A 14,451-nucleotide genomic window follows, 5' to 3' on the forward strand; every position below is an offset into this window, starting at 1 on the left:
ATTCATTGTTTACCTCTAGTAGATTTCTGGTAGCATCTATCAGATTCTCTATGTGCAGTATCATGTCATCTGCAAACAGTAACAGCTTTACTTCTTCTTTTCTGATTTGGATTCCTTTTATTTCTTTTTCTTTTCTGATTGCTGTGGCTAAAACTTCCAAAACTATGTTGAATAATAGTGGTGAGAGTGGACAACCTTGTCTTGTTCCTGATCTTAGTGGAAATGGTTTCAGTTTTTCACCATTGAGAACGATGTTGGCTGTGGGTTTCTCATATATGGCCTTTATTATGTTGAGGTAAGTTCCCACTATGCCTACTTTCTAGAGGGTTTTTATTATAAATGGGTGTTGAATTTTGTCTAAAGCTTTTTCTGCATCTATTGAGATGATCATATGGTTTTTCTCCTTCAATTTGTTAATATGGTTTATCACATTGATTGGTTTGCATATATTGAAGAATCTTTGCATTGCTGGGATAAACCCCACTTGATCATGGTGTATGACCCTTTTAATGTGCTGTTGGATTCTGTTTGCTAGTATTTTGTTGAGGATTTTTGCATCTATGTTCATCAGCAATACTGGCCTGTAGTTTTCTTTCTTTGTGACATCTTTGTCTGGTTTTGGTATCAGGGTGATGGTGGCCTCATAGAATGAGTTTGGAAGTGTTCCTCCCTATGCTATATTTTGGAAGAGCTTGAGAAGGATAGGTGTTAGCTTTCCTCTAAATGTTTGATAGAATTCACCTGTGAAGCCATCTGGTCCTTGGCTTTTGTTCGTTGGAAGATTTTTAATCCCAGTCTCAATATCAGTGCTTGTGATTGGTCTGTGTATATTTTCTATCTCTTCCAGGTTCAGTCTTGGAAGGTTGTGCTTTTCTAAGAATTTGTCCATTTCTTCGTGGTTGTCCATTTTATTGGCACATAGTTGCTTGTGGTAATCTCTCATGATCCTTTGTATTTCTTCAGTGTCAGTTATTACTTCTCCTTTTTCATTTCTAATTCTATTGATTTGAGTCTCCTCCCTTTTTTTCTTGATGAGTCTGGCTAATGGTTTATCAATTTTTTTTATCTTCTCAAAGAACCAGCTTTTACTTTTATTTATCTTTGCTATCGTTTCCTTCATTTCTTTTTTAATTTATTTCTGATGTGATCTTTATGATTTCTTTCCTTCTGCTAACTTTGGGGGTTTTTTGCTCTTCTTTCTCTAATTGCTTTAGGTGTAAGGTTAGGTTGTTTATTTGAGATGTTTCTTGTTTCTTGAGGTAGGATTGTATTGCTATAAACTTCCCTCTTAGAACTGCTTTTGCTTCATCCCGTAGGTTTTGGGTCATCGTGTTTTAATTGTCATTTGCTTCTAGGTATTTTTTAATTTCCTCTTTGATTTCTTCAGTGATTTCTTGGTTATTTAGTAGTGTGTTGTTTAGCCTCCATGTGTTTGTATTTTTAACGTATTTTTTCCTGTAATTTATATCTAGTCTCAGAGCATTGTGGTTGGAAAAGATACTTGATACAATTTCAATCTTCTTAAACTTACCAAGGCTTGATTTGTGACCCAAGATATGCTCTATCCTGGAGAATGTTCCATGAGCACTTGAGAAGAAGGTGTGTTCTGTTGTTTTTGGATGGAATGTCCTATAAATATCAATTAAGTCCATCTTGTTTAATGTATCATTTAAAGCTTGTGTTTCCTTATTTATTTTCATTTTTGATGATCTGTCCATTGGTGAAAGTGGGGTGTTAAAGTCCCCTACTCTTATTGTGTTACTGTCAGTTTCCCCTTTTATGGCTGTTAGCATTTGCCTTATGTATTGAGGTGCTCCTATGCTGGGTGCATAAATATGTACAATTGTTATATCTTCTTCTTGGATTGATCCCTTGATCATTATGTAGTGTCCTTCTTTGTCTCTTGTAATAGTCTTTATTTTAAAGTCTCTTTTGTCTGATATGAGAATTGCTACTCCAGCTTTCTTTTGATTTCCATTTGCATGGTATATCTTTTTCCATCCCCTCACTTTCAGTCTGTATGTGTCCCTTGGTCTGAAGTGGGTCTCTTGCAGACAGCATATATATGGTTCTTGTTTTTGTGTCCATTCAGCCAATCTATGTCTTTTGGTTGGAGCATTTAATCCATTTACAACTAAGGTAGTTATCAATATGTATGTTCCTATTACTATTTTCTTAATTGTTTTGGGTTTGTTATTGTAGGTCTTTTCCCTCTCTTGTGTTTCCTGCCTAGAGAAGTTCCTTTAGCATTTGTCGTAAAGCTGGTCTTGTAGTGCTGAATTCTGTTAGCTTTTGCTTGTCTGTAAAGGTTCTAATTTCTCCATCAAATCTGAATGAGATCCTTGCTGAGTAGAGTAATCTTGGTTGTATGTTCTTCCCTTTCATCCTTTAAATATGTCCTGCCACTCCCTTCTGGCTTGCAGAGTTTCTGCTGAAAGATCAGCTGTTAACCTTATGGGGATCCCCGTGTATGTTATTTATTGTTTTTCCCTTGCTGCTTTTAATATTTTTTCTTTGTATTTAATTTTTGCTAGTTTAATTAATATGTGTCTTGGCGTGTTTCTCCTTGGATTTATCCTGTATGGGACTCTCTGCGCTTCCTGGACTCAATTGACTATTTTCTTTCCCATATTAAGGAAGTTTTCAATTATAATCTCTTCAAATATTTTCTCAGTCCTTTTCTTTTTCCCTTCTTCTTCTGGGACCCCTATAATTCTAATGTTGGTGTGTTTAATGTTTTCCCAGATGTCTCTGAGACTGTCCACAATTCTTTTCATTCAATTTTCTTTTTTCTGCTCTGTGCTAGTTATTTCCACTATTTTATCTTCCCAGTCACTTATCTGTTCTTCTGCCTCAGTTATTCTGCTATTGATTCCTTCTAGAGCATATTTAATTTCATTTATTGTGTTGTTCATCATTGTTTGTTTGCTATTTAGTTATTCTAGGTCCTTGTTAAACATTTCTTGTGTTTTCTCCATTCTGTTTCCAAGATTTTGGATCATCTTTACTATCACTATTCTGAATTCTTTTTCAGGTAGACTGCCCATTTCCTCTTCATTTGTTTGGTCTGGTGGGTTTTTACACTGCTCCTTCATCTGCTGTGTGTTTCTCTGTCTTCTCATTTTGCTTAACTTACTGTGTTTGGGGTCTCCTTCTCACAGGCTGCAGGTTCGTAATTCCCATTGTTTTTGGTGTCTGCCCCCAGTGGCTAAATTTGGTTCAGTGGGTTGTGTAGGCTTCCTGGTGGAGGGGACTGGTGCCTGTGTTCTGGTGGATGAGGCTGGATCTTGTCTTTCTGGTGGGTAGGACCACGTCTGGTGGTGTGTTTTGGGGTGTCTGTGGCCTTATTATGATTTTAGGCAGCCTCTCTGCTAAAGGGTGGGATTGTGTTCCTATCTTGCTTGTTGTTTGGCATAAGGTGTCCAGCATTGTAGCTTGCTGGTCGTTGAGTGGAGCTGGGTCTTAGCGTTGAGATGGAGATCCCTGAGAGAGCTTTTGCCATTTGATATTACGTGGAGCCAGGAGGTCTCCGGTGGACCATTGTCCTGAACTCAGCTCTCCCAGCTTAGAAGCTCAGGCCTGACACCCTGCTGGAGCACCAAGACCCTGTCAGCCACAAGTCTCAGAAGAAAAGGGAGGAAAAAAGAAAGAAAGAAAGAAAGGGAGAAAGAAAGAAAGAAAGAAACGGAGAAAGAGAGAGAGGGAGAGAGGGAGGGAGGGAGGGAGGGGGGAGGAAGGAGGGAAGGAAGGAAAGAAAGTTATTAAAATAAATTTTTTTTTAATTATTAAAAATTTTTAAAAAGGAAGGAAGAAAGAAGAGAGCAACCAAACCAAAAAGCAAATCCACCAATGATAACAAGCACTAAAACTATACTAAAAAAACAAAACCATAAAAAAAGAACCAGACAGACAGAACTGTAGGACAAATGGTAAAAGCAAAGCTATACAGACAAAAATCACACGAAGAAGCATACACATACACGGTCACAAAAAGAGAAAAAGGAAAAAAATATATATATGTATATAAAAGAAAGAGAGCAACCAAATCAATAAACAAATCTACTAATGATAATAAACTCTAAATACTAAACTATGATAAACATAAAACCAGAAACAAATTAGATGCAGAAAGCAAACCCCAGTTGCTCCCAAAGTCCACTGCCTCAAGTTTGGGATGATTCTTTGTCTATTCAGGTGTTCCACAGATGCAGGGTACATCAAGTTGATTGTGGAGATTTACTCCACTGCTCCTGGGGCTGCTGGGAGAAATTTCCCTTTCTCTTCTTTGTTCACACAGCTCCTGGGGTTCAGCTTTGGATTTGGCCCCGCCTCTGTGTGTAGGTCGCCTGAGGGCATCTCTTCTTCCCCCAGACAGGATGGGGTTAAAGAAGCAGCTGATTAGGGGACTCTGGCTCACTAGGCATGGGGGAGAGAGGTGTACGGAACGTGGGGCGAGACTGTGGTGGCAGAGACCGGCATGACTTTGCAACAGCCTGAGGCATGCTGTGTGTTCTCCCGGGGAAGTTGTCCCTGGATCACGGGACCCTGGCAGTGGCGGGCTGCACAGGCTCTGGGGAGAGGAGGTGTGGTTAGTGACCTGTGCTTGCACACAGGCTTCTTGGTGGCTGAAGCAGCAGCCTTAGCCTCTCATGCCAGTCTCTGATGTCCACGCTGATAGCTGTGGCTCGCACCCATCTCTGGAGTTCATTTAGGCGGTGCTCTGAATCCCTTCTCCTCGCACACCCTAAAACAATTGTCTCTTGCCTCTTAGGCGGGTCCAGACTTTTTCCTGGACTCCCTCTCAGCTAGCTGTGGCACACTAGCCCCCCTTCAGGCTGTGTTCATGCAGCCAACCCCAGTCCTCTCCCTGGGATCTGACCTCCAAAGCCAGAGCCTCCGCTCCAAGCCCCCACCAGCCCTGGCAGGTGAGCAGACAAGTGTCTCAGGCTTGTGAGTGCTGATCCACACCAATCCTCTGGGTGGGAATCCCTCCGCTTTGCCCTCTGCACCCCTGTTTCTGTGCTCTCCTCCATGGCTCCAAAGCTTCCCCCCATCCCCCATCTCTACCAGTGAAGGGGCTTCATAGTGTGTGGAAACTCTTCTTCCTTCACAGCTCCCTCCCAGAGGTGCAGGTCCCATCCCTATTCTTTTGTCTCTGTTTTCTCTTTTTTCTTTTGCCTTACCCAGGTACATGGGGATTTTCTTGCCTTTTGGGAAGTCTGGGGTCTTCTGTCAGCATTCAGTAGATGTTCTCTAAGAGTTGTTCCACATGTAGATGTATTTCTGATGTATTTGTGGGGAGGAAGGTGATCTCCATGTCTTACTCCTCTGCCCGATTATCTTTTAAAGAGATTTAAATAATATGAAAATATATGAAATATGAAAATATATGAAATAATAAGAAAATATGTCATACATATTTGCCCATGTAAGTATCTTTTTCATTGTTCTTAATTCCTTTGTGTAGATCTATATTTCCATTTGTTATCATTTTTCTTCCTTTTGAAAGACTTCACTTAATATTTCTTGGGAACATTGGGGTACAAATCTGCTGGTGATGATTTTTTTTTAATTAATTAATTAATTTATTTATTTTGGCTGCATTGGGTCTTTGTTGCTGTGGGCGGGCTTTCTCTAGTTGCGGCTAGTGGGGGCTACTCTTTGTTGCAGTGTGTGGGCTTCTCATTGCAGTGGCTTCTCTTGCTGTGGAGCACAGGCTCTCGGCATGCAGGCTTCAGTAGTTGTGACACACAAGTTCAGTAGTTGTGGCTCGTGGACTCTAGAGCACAGACTCAGTAGTTGTGGCACACGGGCTTAGTTGCTCTGAAGCATGTGGGATCTTCCTGGACCAGGTCTTTGAACCTGTGTCCCCTGCATTGGCAAGAGGATTCTTAACCACTGCACCACCAGGGAAGTCCCACTGGTGATGATTTCTTTCAGATTTTGATCTTGAAAGATATTTTCACTGGTACGAAATTTTAGCTTGACAATTTTTTTTCTGTCCATACTTTAAATATGGTGCTTCACTGTCTTCTCATGTGTGTTATTTCCTCCTAGAAACCTGCTATCATCATCTTTTTTTTTAATACTGATATGTCCTTTTTTATGACTACTTTTAATATTTTCTCTTTATCATGGTTTTGAGCAATTTGGTTATGATGTATCTTGGTGTAGTTTCCTTTATGCTTCTTGTGTTTAGTTTTCATTTAGCTTCTTGAATCTCTGGGTTTTTACTTTTCCTCAAATTTGGAAAAATTTTGGCCGTTATTTCTTCAAACACTTTTTTTTTTTGTCCCCACTACAATCTGCTTTCCTTTAGGGACTCAAATTATATATATATTAGGCAATTTGAAGTTGTTTCACAGCTCACTGATTTTTTAAAAGATGGTTTCTATTGCTGTGCCTGCAAGTTCATGCATCTTTTCATCTGTAATATCTAATCTCCCATTAATCTGATCTAGCATATTTTTCATCTCACGTATAATTTTCTTATCTAGAAGTTCATTTTGGGTCTCTTTGTATTCCATGTCTCTAGTTAACTTTTTAAACATATGGAATACAATTATAATAACCTTTAATATTCTTCTCTGCTAACTTAATATCTTGGTCAGTTCTGGGTCAGTTTTGACTGATTATTCTTCTCATTATGGGCCATGTTTTCTTGCCTACTTGCATGCTTGGTGATCTTTCTTTGGACGTCAGATTATATGAATTTTACCTTGTTTAATGCTGGCTTTTTTTGCATTCCTATGAGCATCCTTGAGTTTTGCCCTCTGATACAGTTAAGTTACTTGGAAACAGTTTTACGCTTTTAGGTATTACTCTCATGGTTTGTTAAGTGGATCTAAGCAGGGTTCACTCTAGGGCTAATCTCCATTACTGAGACAAAACCCTTCTGAATATTTTACCGTGTACCTCACGAATTATGAGTTTTTCCTGTCTGGTCAGTGGGAACAGGCACCAGCCTTAGTGAGCACCAGACACTTCCTTTCAATCTTATTAGAGGAGTCTTTCTCCAGACTCAAGTAGTTTTCTTACACACATGCTGGTCAGTATTCTCTCCCCATACTTGAGGGGTGCTAATCTCTGGGGTCCTCTCTGTGCAGCTCTATCCTCTCTAGTAATCTGTCCTGTGAACTCCAGCTACCTTGGTCTCCCCAGATGATCTACTCTATTTCCTCAACTCAGATAGTCCACAGGGTAATTCCGGGTTTGTTCTAGAAACTTTTTCAAAGCAATAACCTGGGGCAATCATGGGTCTCACTTTGTTTCTTTTTTCCATTTCTCAAGTCTGTTGTCCTGTCTCTTGAAAACCATTGTTTCATGCCTTTTTTGCCTATGGGTTGTTTTTTGTTGTTTTTGTTAATTGGTTGGTGACTTCGGGCAAGAGGATAAATCTCATCCCTATTACTCCATCTTGTCTGGAAGTGAAAGTTTAACATGTCATTTTTTCCTGTTTTCAAGGTCACTTGGGATTCAACAGATCTAATCTGAGCTCTTTGAGAATGGTTTGGGCTCAGCTGATTCCTACTGATATATATACATATATACCATATATAATATATAGATACATATATCATATATAAAATATATCAGTATGTGTGTATACACATATACACATACATATATATACATATAATATAGAGAGAGAACAAAGAATGTTTGGTTTAGTTAAAACTTGAAATCAGTCTGAAAGAAGTTAGTACTAGCCACTAGGATCTTTTTGGATAGAATGCTACTTATTTCAAAGAAGTCATGAGTATAGTGTTGAAATTTTCTTAGATTCTAGTCTCAATTTCTAGAAAAAAATGTGTATTTCTAAAAGTAACTATGGAAATTATCATTAACACCTTCATTTCCTTATTTAAAAATTAGAGGATAATGTATATAAAAATAAACAAGAATCACAGGAAATTCACATGTCCAACCACCTGGATGAAATTGTTGCTGCTGTCAGCATAACACCTAGAAAAATGCTCCAAGACAAGCTGCCTCAGACAGCACTGTTTCAGCCTCCTCAAGAGAAACTCCACCTCTGTGAAGAGAAAGCAAAGTCCTATTCTAGCAGTCATGAGGTAAGGAGCCTTTCTTTTTATACCTGTACTCTGGTAATTGAGAAGTAGGATACTTTAGGTTGCATTCCTACTATCAGGAGTTTGGTACAAGAGAAAATATGACAGTGCCTTTTTCATAGTGTGAGTGTGTGTAGTACCTCAGGACTCCAAGCCCAGCACTTGGCACAGTCAACATTATGTTTGCTGAATGAGTGCACAAATGAACAAACAAGTTTTCCCTGACCTCTGACAAGTGTACACTAGACTGACTGGTTGTGATTTGACCTACTACAGTCATTTTCCATCAATCAGTAAATATTTATTGAGCTCCTCCTGTGTGCCAGGTCTAGGCACTGGAATACAGGACAAAGCAGATGAAGTTTCTGCTCTCATGGAGCTTATATTTCTTAGGTTCCTAATCTTGTTCTCTGCATACTTCTTTCCCATCTCTCTTCAAAGTTTTATTTATTTACTCATTCATTCAATATGTATTTCTCTACCACCTCTTATGTGTCAGACCCTATTTGTCCAATTATTCACAAAAATTTACTGTATACCTAATGTGTGCCAGGTGCTCTGCAAGTGCTGGGGGCACAGATGGGAAAGCTACAGCCTCTGCCTCAGAGGGATTCATGGTCTGGTTGGGAGATAGATGGATAATGGTAATCAGCATAAGTTCTGTGACAAACACAAGCTTAGGTGGTATAGATGCAAAGCATGGGGAGTGAGGGGAGGAGGGATGGGCAATGACCCTGGAGTTGGAGGAGGGACAGCACTTAAGGCATGCTTCTTGGGATGGGAGTTATTTGGACTGCACTGATAACAGTACTTAGGAGTTGGCCCCAGGTAGGAGAGAGGACAATAGCGTTCCGGGCAGAGGTGGCAGATGGGCAAGAGTTGCGGGTCTGAGGGTGCACAGGTTGTTTGGGGAACTATATGGAACTATCTGGGATGGAGGCTTTAGTTACACAGGGCAGCAAATGAGGTTGGATTATGGGCAGGAGCTGGGACCAGAAGGTGTTCAACACCCAGGAAAAGTTTAGATTTTCTTCTTAGGGTGCTGGAGACTGTCATAGGATTATAAGCAGAAGAGGGCCATGAACAAGTCTGAGTTTCTGAAATGATCCCTCAGACCTCAGATAACTGGGTGGTGGAGGAAGAGAAGGGAGGTAAACTGGAGGAGGGCCAGTTTGCAGGATATTTGCAATAATCCTGGCAAGGGCCTGAAATATGGCAGAGTCAGTAGAAATGCTGAGATCTTTTTTTTTTATTTGAAGTATAGTGGATTTACAATGTTGTGTTAATTTCTGCTATACAGCAAAGTGATTCAGTTATTCATATATATACATTCTTTTTTTAATATTCTTTTCCATTATGGTTTATCATAGGACATTGATTATAGTTCTCTGTGCTATACAGTAGGACCTTGCTTTATATATATATATATATTCTCTCTCTATATATATATATATATATATATACATTCTATATATATTAGTTTGCATCTGCTAATCCCAAACTCCCAGTCCATCTCTCCCCCAATCCCCTTCCCCTTGGCAACCACCTGTCTGTTCTCTATGTCTGTGATTCTGTTTCTGTTTCATAGATAGGTTCATTTGTGTCATATTTTAGAATCCACACATAAGTGATATCATATAGTATTTGTCTTTCTCTTTCTGACTTACTTCACTTAGTATGACAATCTCTATTTGCAAAATGCTGAGATCTTTTGATAAGAATTTGGAAATATGAATCAATGAAACCTGGTAACTGGGGGGGACATAGGGGTTGGAGAGGCAAAAGTGAGCCAGAGAGGGGTGTGTGCAATTCCTGACTTAGGGCTCAGCCAGCCTGGGTGACCCAAGGCTTGTCAGAGCCCTTTGTTATTGCAATGAATACAGGAAGAAGAGCAGGATTATGGAGAGAAGGTGTGAATTTGGTTTTGAAAGTGTGCTTATTCATTATGCAGCAGATATTTATTTAGTACCTACTATGTGCCAGGCTGTGTGCTATGTCAGCCTCAGCTGGCAGCCTTTCTGAACCAGAGGTCTGCAGGAGAACTAAGCCTTAATGCCCTAAGGCATTTGGTGTATATATTTTTATTATTATTAATTTGTATTGGAGTATGGCTGCTTTGCAATGTTTTGTTAGCCTCCACTGCACAACAAAATGAATCAGCCATACATGTACAGATATCCCCTCCCTTTTGGACTTCCCTCCCATTTAGGTTACCACAGTGCATTAGGTAGAGTTCCCTGTGCTATACAGTATGTTCCCATCAGTTGTCTATTTTGTACATAGTATCAATACTGTATATGTGTCAATCCCAGTCTCCCAATTCCTCCCACCCCATCCCTTTCCCCCTTGGTCTCCATACATTTGTTCTCTACGTTTCTGTCTCTAATTCTCCTTTGCAAATAAGATCATCTATTCCATTTTTCTAGATTCCACATATATGTGTTATTATACGATATTTGCTTTTCTCTTTCTGACTTACTTCACTCTGTATGATACTCTCTAGGTCCATCCATATATCTACAAATGACCCAATTTTATTCCTTTTTATGGCTGAGTAATATTCCACTGTATATATGTGCCACATCTTCTTTATCCATTTGCTGGATAAAGAAGATAGACATTTAGGTTGTTGATAGACATTTAGGTTGCTTCCATGTCCTGGCTATTGTAAATAGTGCTGCTATGAACATTGGGGTACATGTGTTTTTTTGAATTATGGTTTTCTCTGGGTATATGCCCAGTAGTGGGATTGTTGGGTCATATGGTAATTCTATTTTTAGTTTTTTAAGGAACCTGTGTACTGTTTTCCATAGTGGCTGTATCAATTCACATTCCCACCAACAGTGTATGAGGGTTCCCTTTTCTCCACACCCTCTCCAGCATTTATTGTTTGTAGGCTTTTTGATGATGGCCATTCTGACTGGTGAGAGGTGATACCTCATTGTACTTTTGATTTGCATTTCTCTAATAATTAGTGATGTTGAGCATCTTTTCATGTGTTTGTTGGCCATCTGCATTTGGTGTATATAAAGAATTAACTTCCCTTCTATGCATCTAGAATGATATCAAAGCATTTTTTGTGTTCTGCCATTCAGATGAGGAATCCTTGGATTCAGCGGTGAACAGGACAAACAGCTTGACTGCCCTCATGGAGCTGAGGGGACATTGTAAATAAACCAGTGAAGTAGAGATTGTGCTAAGTGCTATGGAGGAAACAGAGTGGGCCTATCTTAGGTAAGGGAGGACCTCACTGAGGAGGTGACATCTGAGCTGACACCTAAAGAAGAGAAGGAGCCAGCATGGAGGAGCTGAGGGAAAGGAGTTCTAGGGAGAGGGAACAGCAGCCATAAAATTTATAAGTTTGGCACGAGCGTGACTATGTTTGAAGTGATGATAGGAAGCTTCAGTCTGACATGAAATGTAGTTGGAGAGGCAGCTTACCTGCCTTGCAGGTCTAAGTTAAGTGCTCTAGGAAGCCTTAATGTTTTTAGGAAAGTATTAATATGACATAATTTGCTTCTTAAAATACCATTCTTTGGTAATTTTTTATTTTAAAATACTTTCAGACTTACAGAAAAGTTACAAGATATACCAGTTGTTAACATTTACTTTATTTCTTTATTTCTCACTCTCTCTCTCTGTCATTATTTTTCTGAATATCTGAGAGTAAGTTACAAATGTATGATCTTTTACCCCTAAATACATCAGTGCCTATTTCCCAAGAATAAAGGATATTTTCCTACATAACGATAGTACAATGATTGAAATTAGGAAATTAATATTGATATATATTATTATCTAATCTACAAACATTATCCATATTTCTCTAATTATCTCAATAATATCTTTTATAGAAAAAAAATCAGCCATGGTCCAATCCATGAAGTCATGTTGACTCTAGTCAACAGTTAGAGCAGTTACTTAGCCTGTCTTTGTCTTTCACAATCTTAGTATTTGTGAAAAGTACTGTATTAGTCTGTTTGGGCTGCTGTAATAGAATACCACAGACTGGGTGGCCTACACAACAGAAACATACTCCTCACAGTTCTGGAGACTGGAAGTCCAAGATTAAGGTGCCAGCAGGGCTGGCATCTGGTGAGAGCTCTCCCCTTGGGTTGCAGACCACCACCTTCTAGCTGTGTCCTCACATGGCCTCTTCTTTGTGCATGTGGGGGAAGGGGGAGAGAAAGGTGTCTCTTCTTATAAGTACACTAATCCTATTGATCAGGGCCCCACCTTTATAACCTCATTTGACCCTAATTACAGCCTTAGAGGCCCTATCTCTAAATACTACAGTGAGAGTTAGGGCTTCAACATATGAATTTGGCAGGGGCCACAAATATACACTCCAATTATTTTGTAGAATACCTCCCAATTTGAATTTGTCATGTGTTTCCTTATGATTAGATTCAGATTATACATTTTGGGCAGGAATCTCACAGACCTGACATAGGGCCCTTCTCAGTGCATCATATTAGGAGGTGTATGATGTCGTTCGTCTCATTACTATGAGGCTAAATTTGATCACTTGGTTAAGGAGCTATCTGGCAGGTTTTTTCACTGTAGAATTATTATTCTTCCCTTTGTAATTAATATTTTGTGGGGAAATTCATTGATACTGTGAACATATCCTATTCCTCATTAAAACTTCACCCCCTAGTTTATAGCATCCATTGATGATTCTCACCTGAATTAGCTATTACTACGATGTTTGTCAAATGGTGATTCTCTGACTTCAGCATTCTTTCAACATTTGTTTGTTGGCATTCTTTTTATGAGGAAGAGCTTTCCCTTCTTCACACTTTATTGTTCATTTATTTATATCAGTATGGGTTCAAGAAATCCTGTTTTACAAATATGTTACAATCCATTATCATCATCAAAACTTAAATTATTTTGTATTTGTCAGTGGGAGCCCCTTCAAGCTGGCTTCTGAGTCCTTGATATGCTCCCATGATTCTTTCCTTAATTTCCAATACAATAAGATTTTTCAGGTTCATCTTGTATTTCCCTGCTCCAGCTGTGGATTCAGGGAACGCTGGCTCCTCTTAGAAGAGAATAGTATTGATATTTAGACACCAAGATCTGGGTATTAAATACCCATTTTAAAATATGTATGGCCAGACTTACTGATCCTCAGAGTTGCATATTTTAATATTAAGAAGTTTAAGAAATTCAGGTAACTCAAGAATGATGTTGTGGGAAGAGATCTGGACTTTGCATCAAGGAGCTTGACTGTGAGTTCTGACTCTACCACTCGGTGATAAATCATCTCACCTCTCTGGCTTTACATTTCTTCTTTAAATTGAAGTGATCAGACTAGATTATTTCCAAGACTCATCCCAGTTCTGAAATTGTCTTCCTACTCATACTTCTCTTCTGTCTACCTGCTACCCATGCCTGCTGGCTAAAGCCACTGGAACTGGCAAGATAAAGGTTGGAAAATCAAAAGGCAGTATCTGGACTACACATCCTAGCAAATATGAAAGCAGAGGGAAGACAGGCTGCTCTTTCTGTACACTGGTCCCCAATGCAGGTAGTGAGGACCAAGGCCCTGATCTGGGAGGCTGACTCTCAGACTGCATATAGCCCTTCCTTGGAAACATGTGGTTGGGACAGATTCGCCATCAGATCAGATCCTCCTCTCTTTTTGGCAAACTGTCTATCTAGACTTCTCAATGTTTTCATCACTTCTTTCTTTCTCATACACTGTATTAATTTGCTGTGTGTCTTCAAGGAAGCCATTCCATAAACTTCCTGTCTCTAGAGGCAATAAATAGATGTTTCCCAAAAGAAGAACTACAAAAAGCCAATAAACACCTGAAGATGTTCAGCCTCACTAGCTTTGCAGAAAAAAAAAATACAAACTAAAACAAGGAGAAATGAGTTAACTGACAAATTGGCAAGTTAGACCCCAACTAGTGCTTGGCTCTGTGTAAGGTGCATTCCCTGCTCACACAACGTGCTGTAAGGGAGGTGTGGATGGAAGCAGCCTCTAGAGGAAGCACTCCAGCAAACTCTAGCAAAGTCTCAGGATTTTGCACATCCTTTACTCTATTGTCACATTGGAATTCATTCTAAGAAAATGCTTATGGGGCTCCCCTGGTGGCACAGTGGGTAATAATCCTCCTGCCAATGCAGGGGGACACAGGTTCGAGCCCTGGTCCAGGAAGATCCCACATGCCACAGAGCAACTAAGCCCATGTGCCACAACTACTGAGCCTGTGCTCTAGAGCCCATGAGCCACAACTACTGAGCCCACATGCCACAACTACTGAAGCCCACACACCTAGAGCCCGTGCTCCACAACAAGAGAAACCACCGCAATGAGAAGCTTGCACACCGCAACAAAGAGTAGCCCCTGCTCGCCACAACTACA

At 39.8% G+C, this 14,451-nt stretch overlaps 1 protein-coding gene across 1 annotated transcript in view; it reads left to right on the plus strand.

The window, feature by feature from the left end:
* Positions 1 to 14,451, plus strand: part of TTC23 (tetratricopeptide repeat domain 23) — a gene marked incomplete at both ends in the record, with an annotated part of 113,468 nt that overhangs the window by 27,516 nt on the left and 71,501 nt on the right. The window contains one exon of the mRNA XM_079699096.1: positions 7,876 to 8,075. Within this exon, the coding sequence (XP_079555222.1) occupies positions 7,876 to 8,075 (200 nt within the window). The remainder of the gene's footprint in view (positions 1 to 7,875; positions 8,076 to 14,451) is intronic.

Source organism: Hyperoodon ampullatus (assembly GCF_949752795.1).
Source record: "Hyperoodon ampullatus genome assembly, chromosome: 3".
Taxonomy (NCBI): Eukaryota; Metazoa; Chordata; class Mammalia; order Artiodactyla; family Ziphiidae; genus Hyperoodon; species Hyperoodon ampullatus.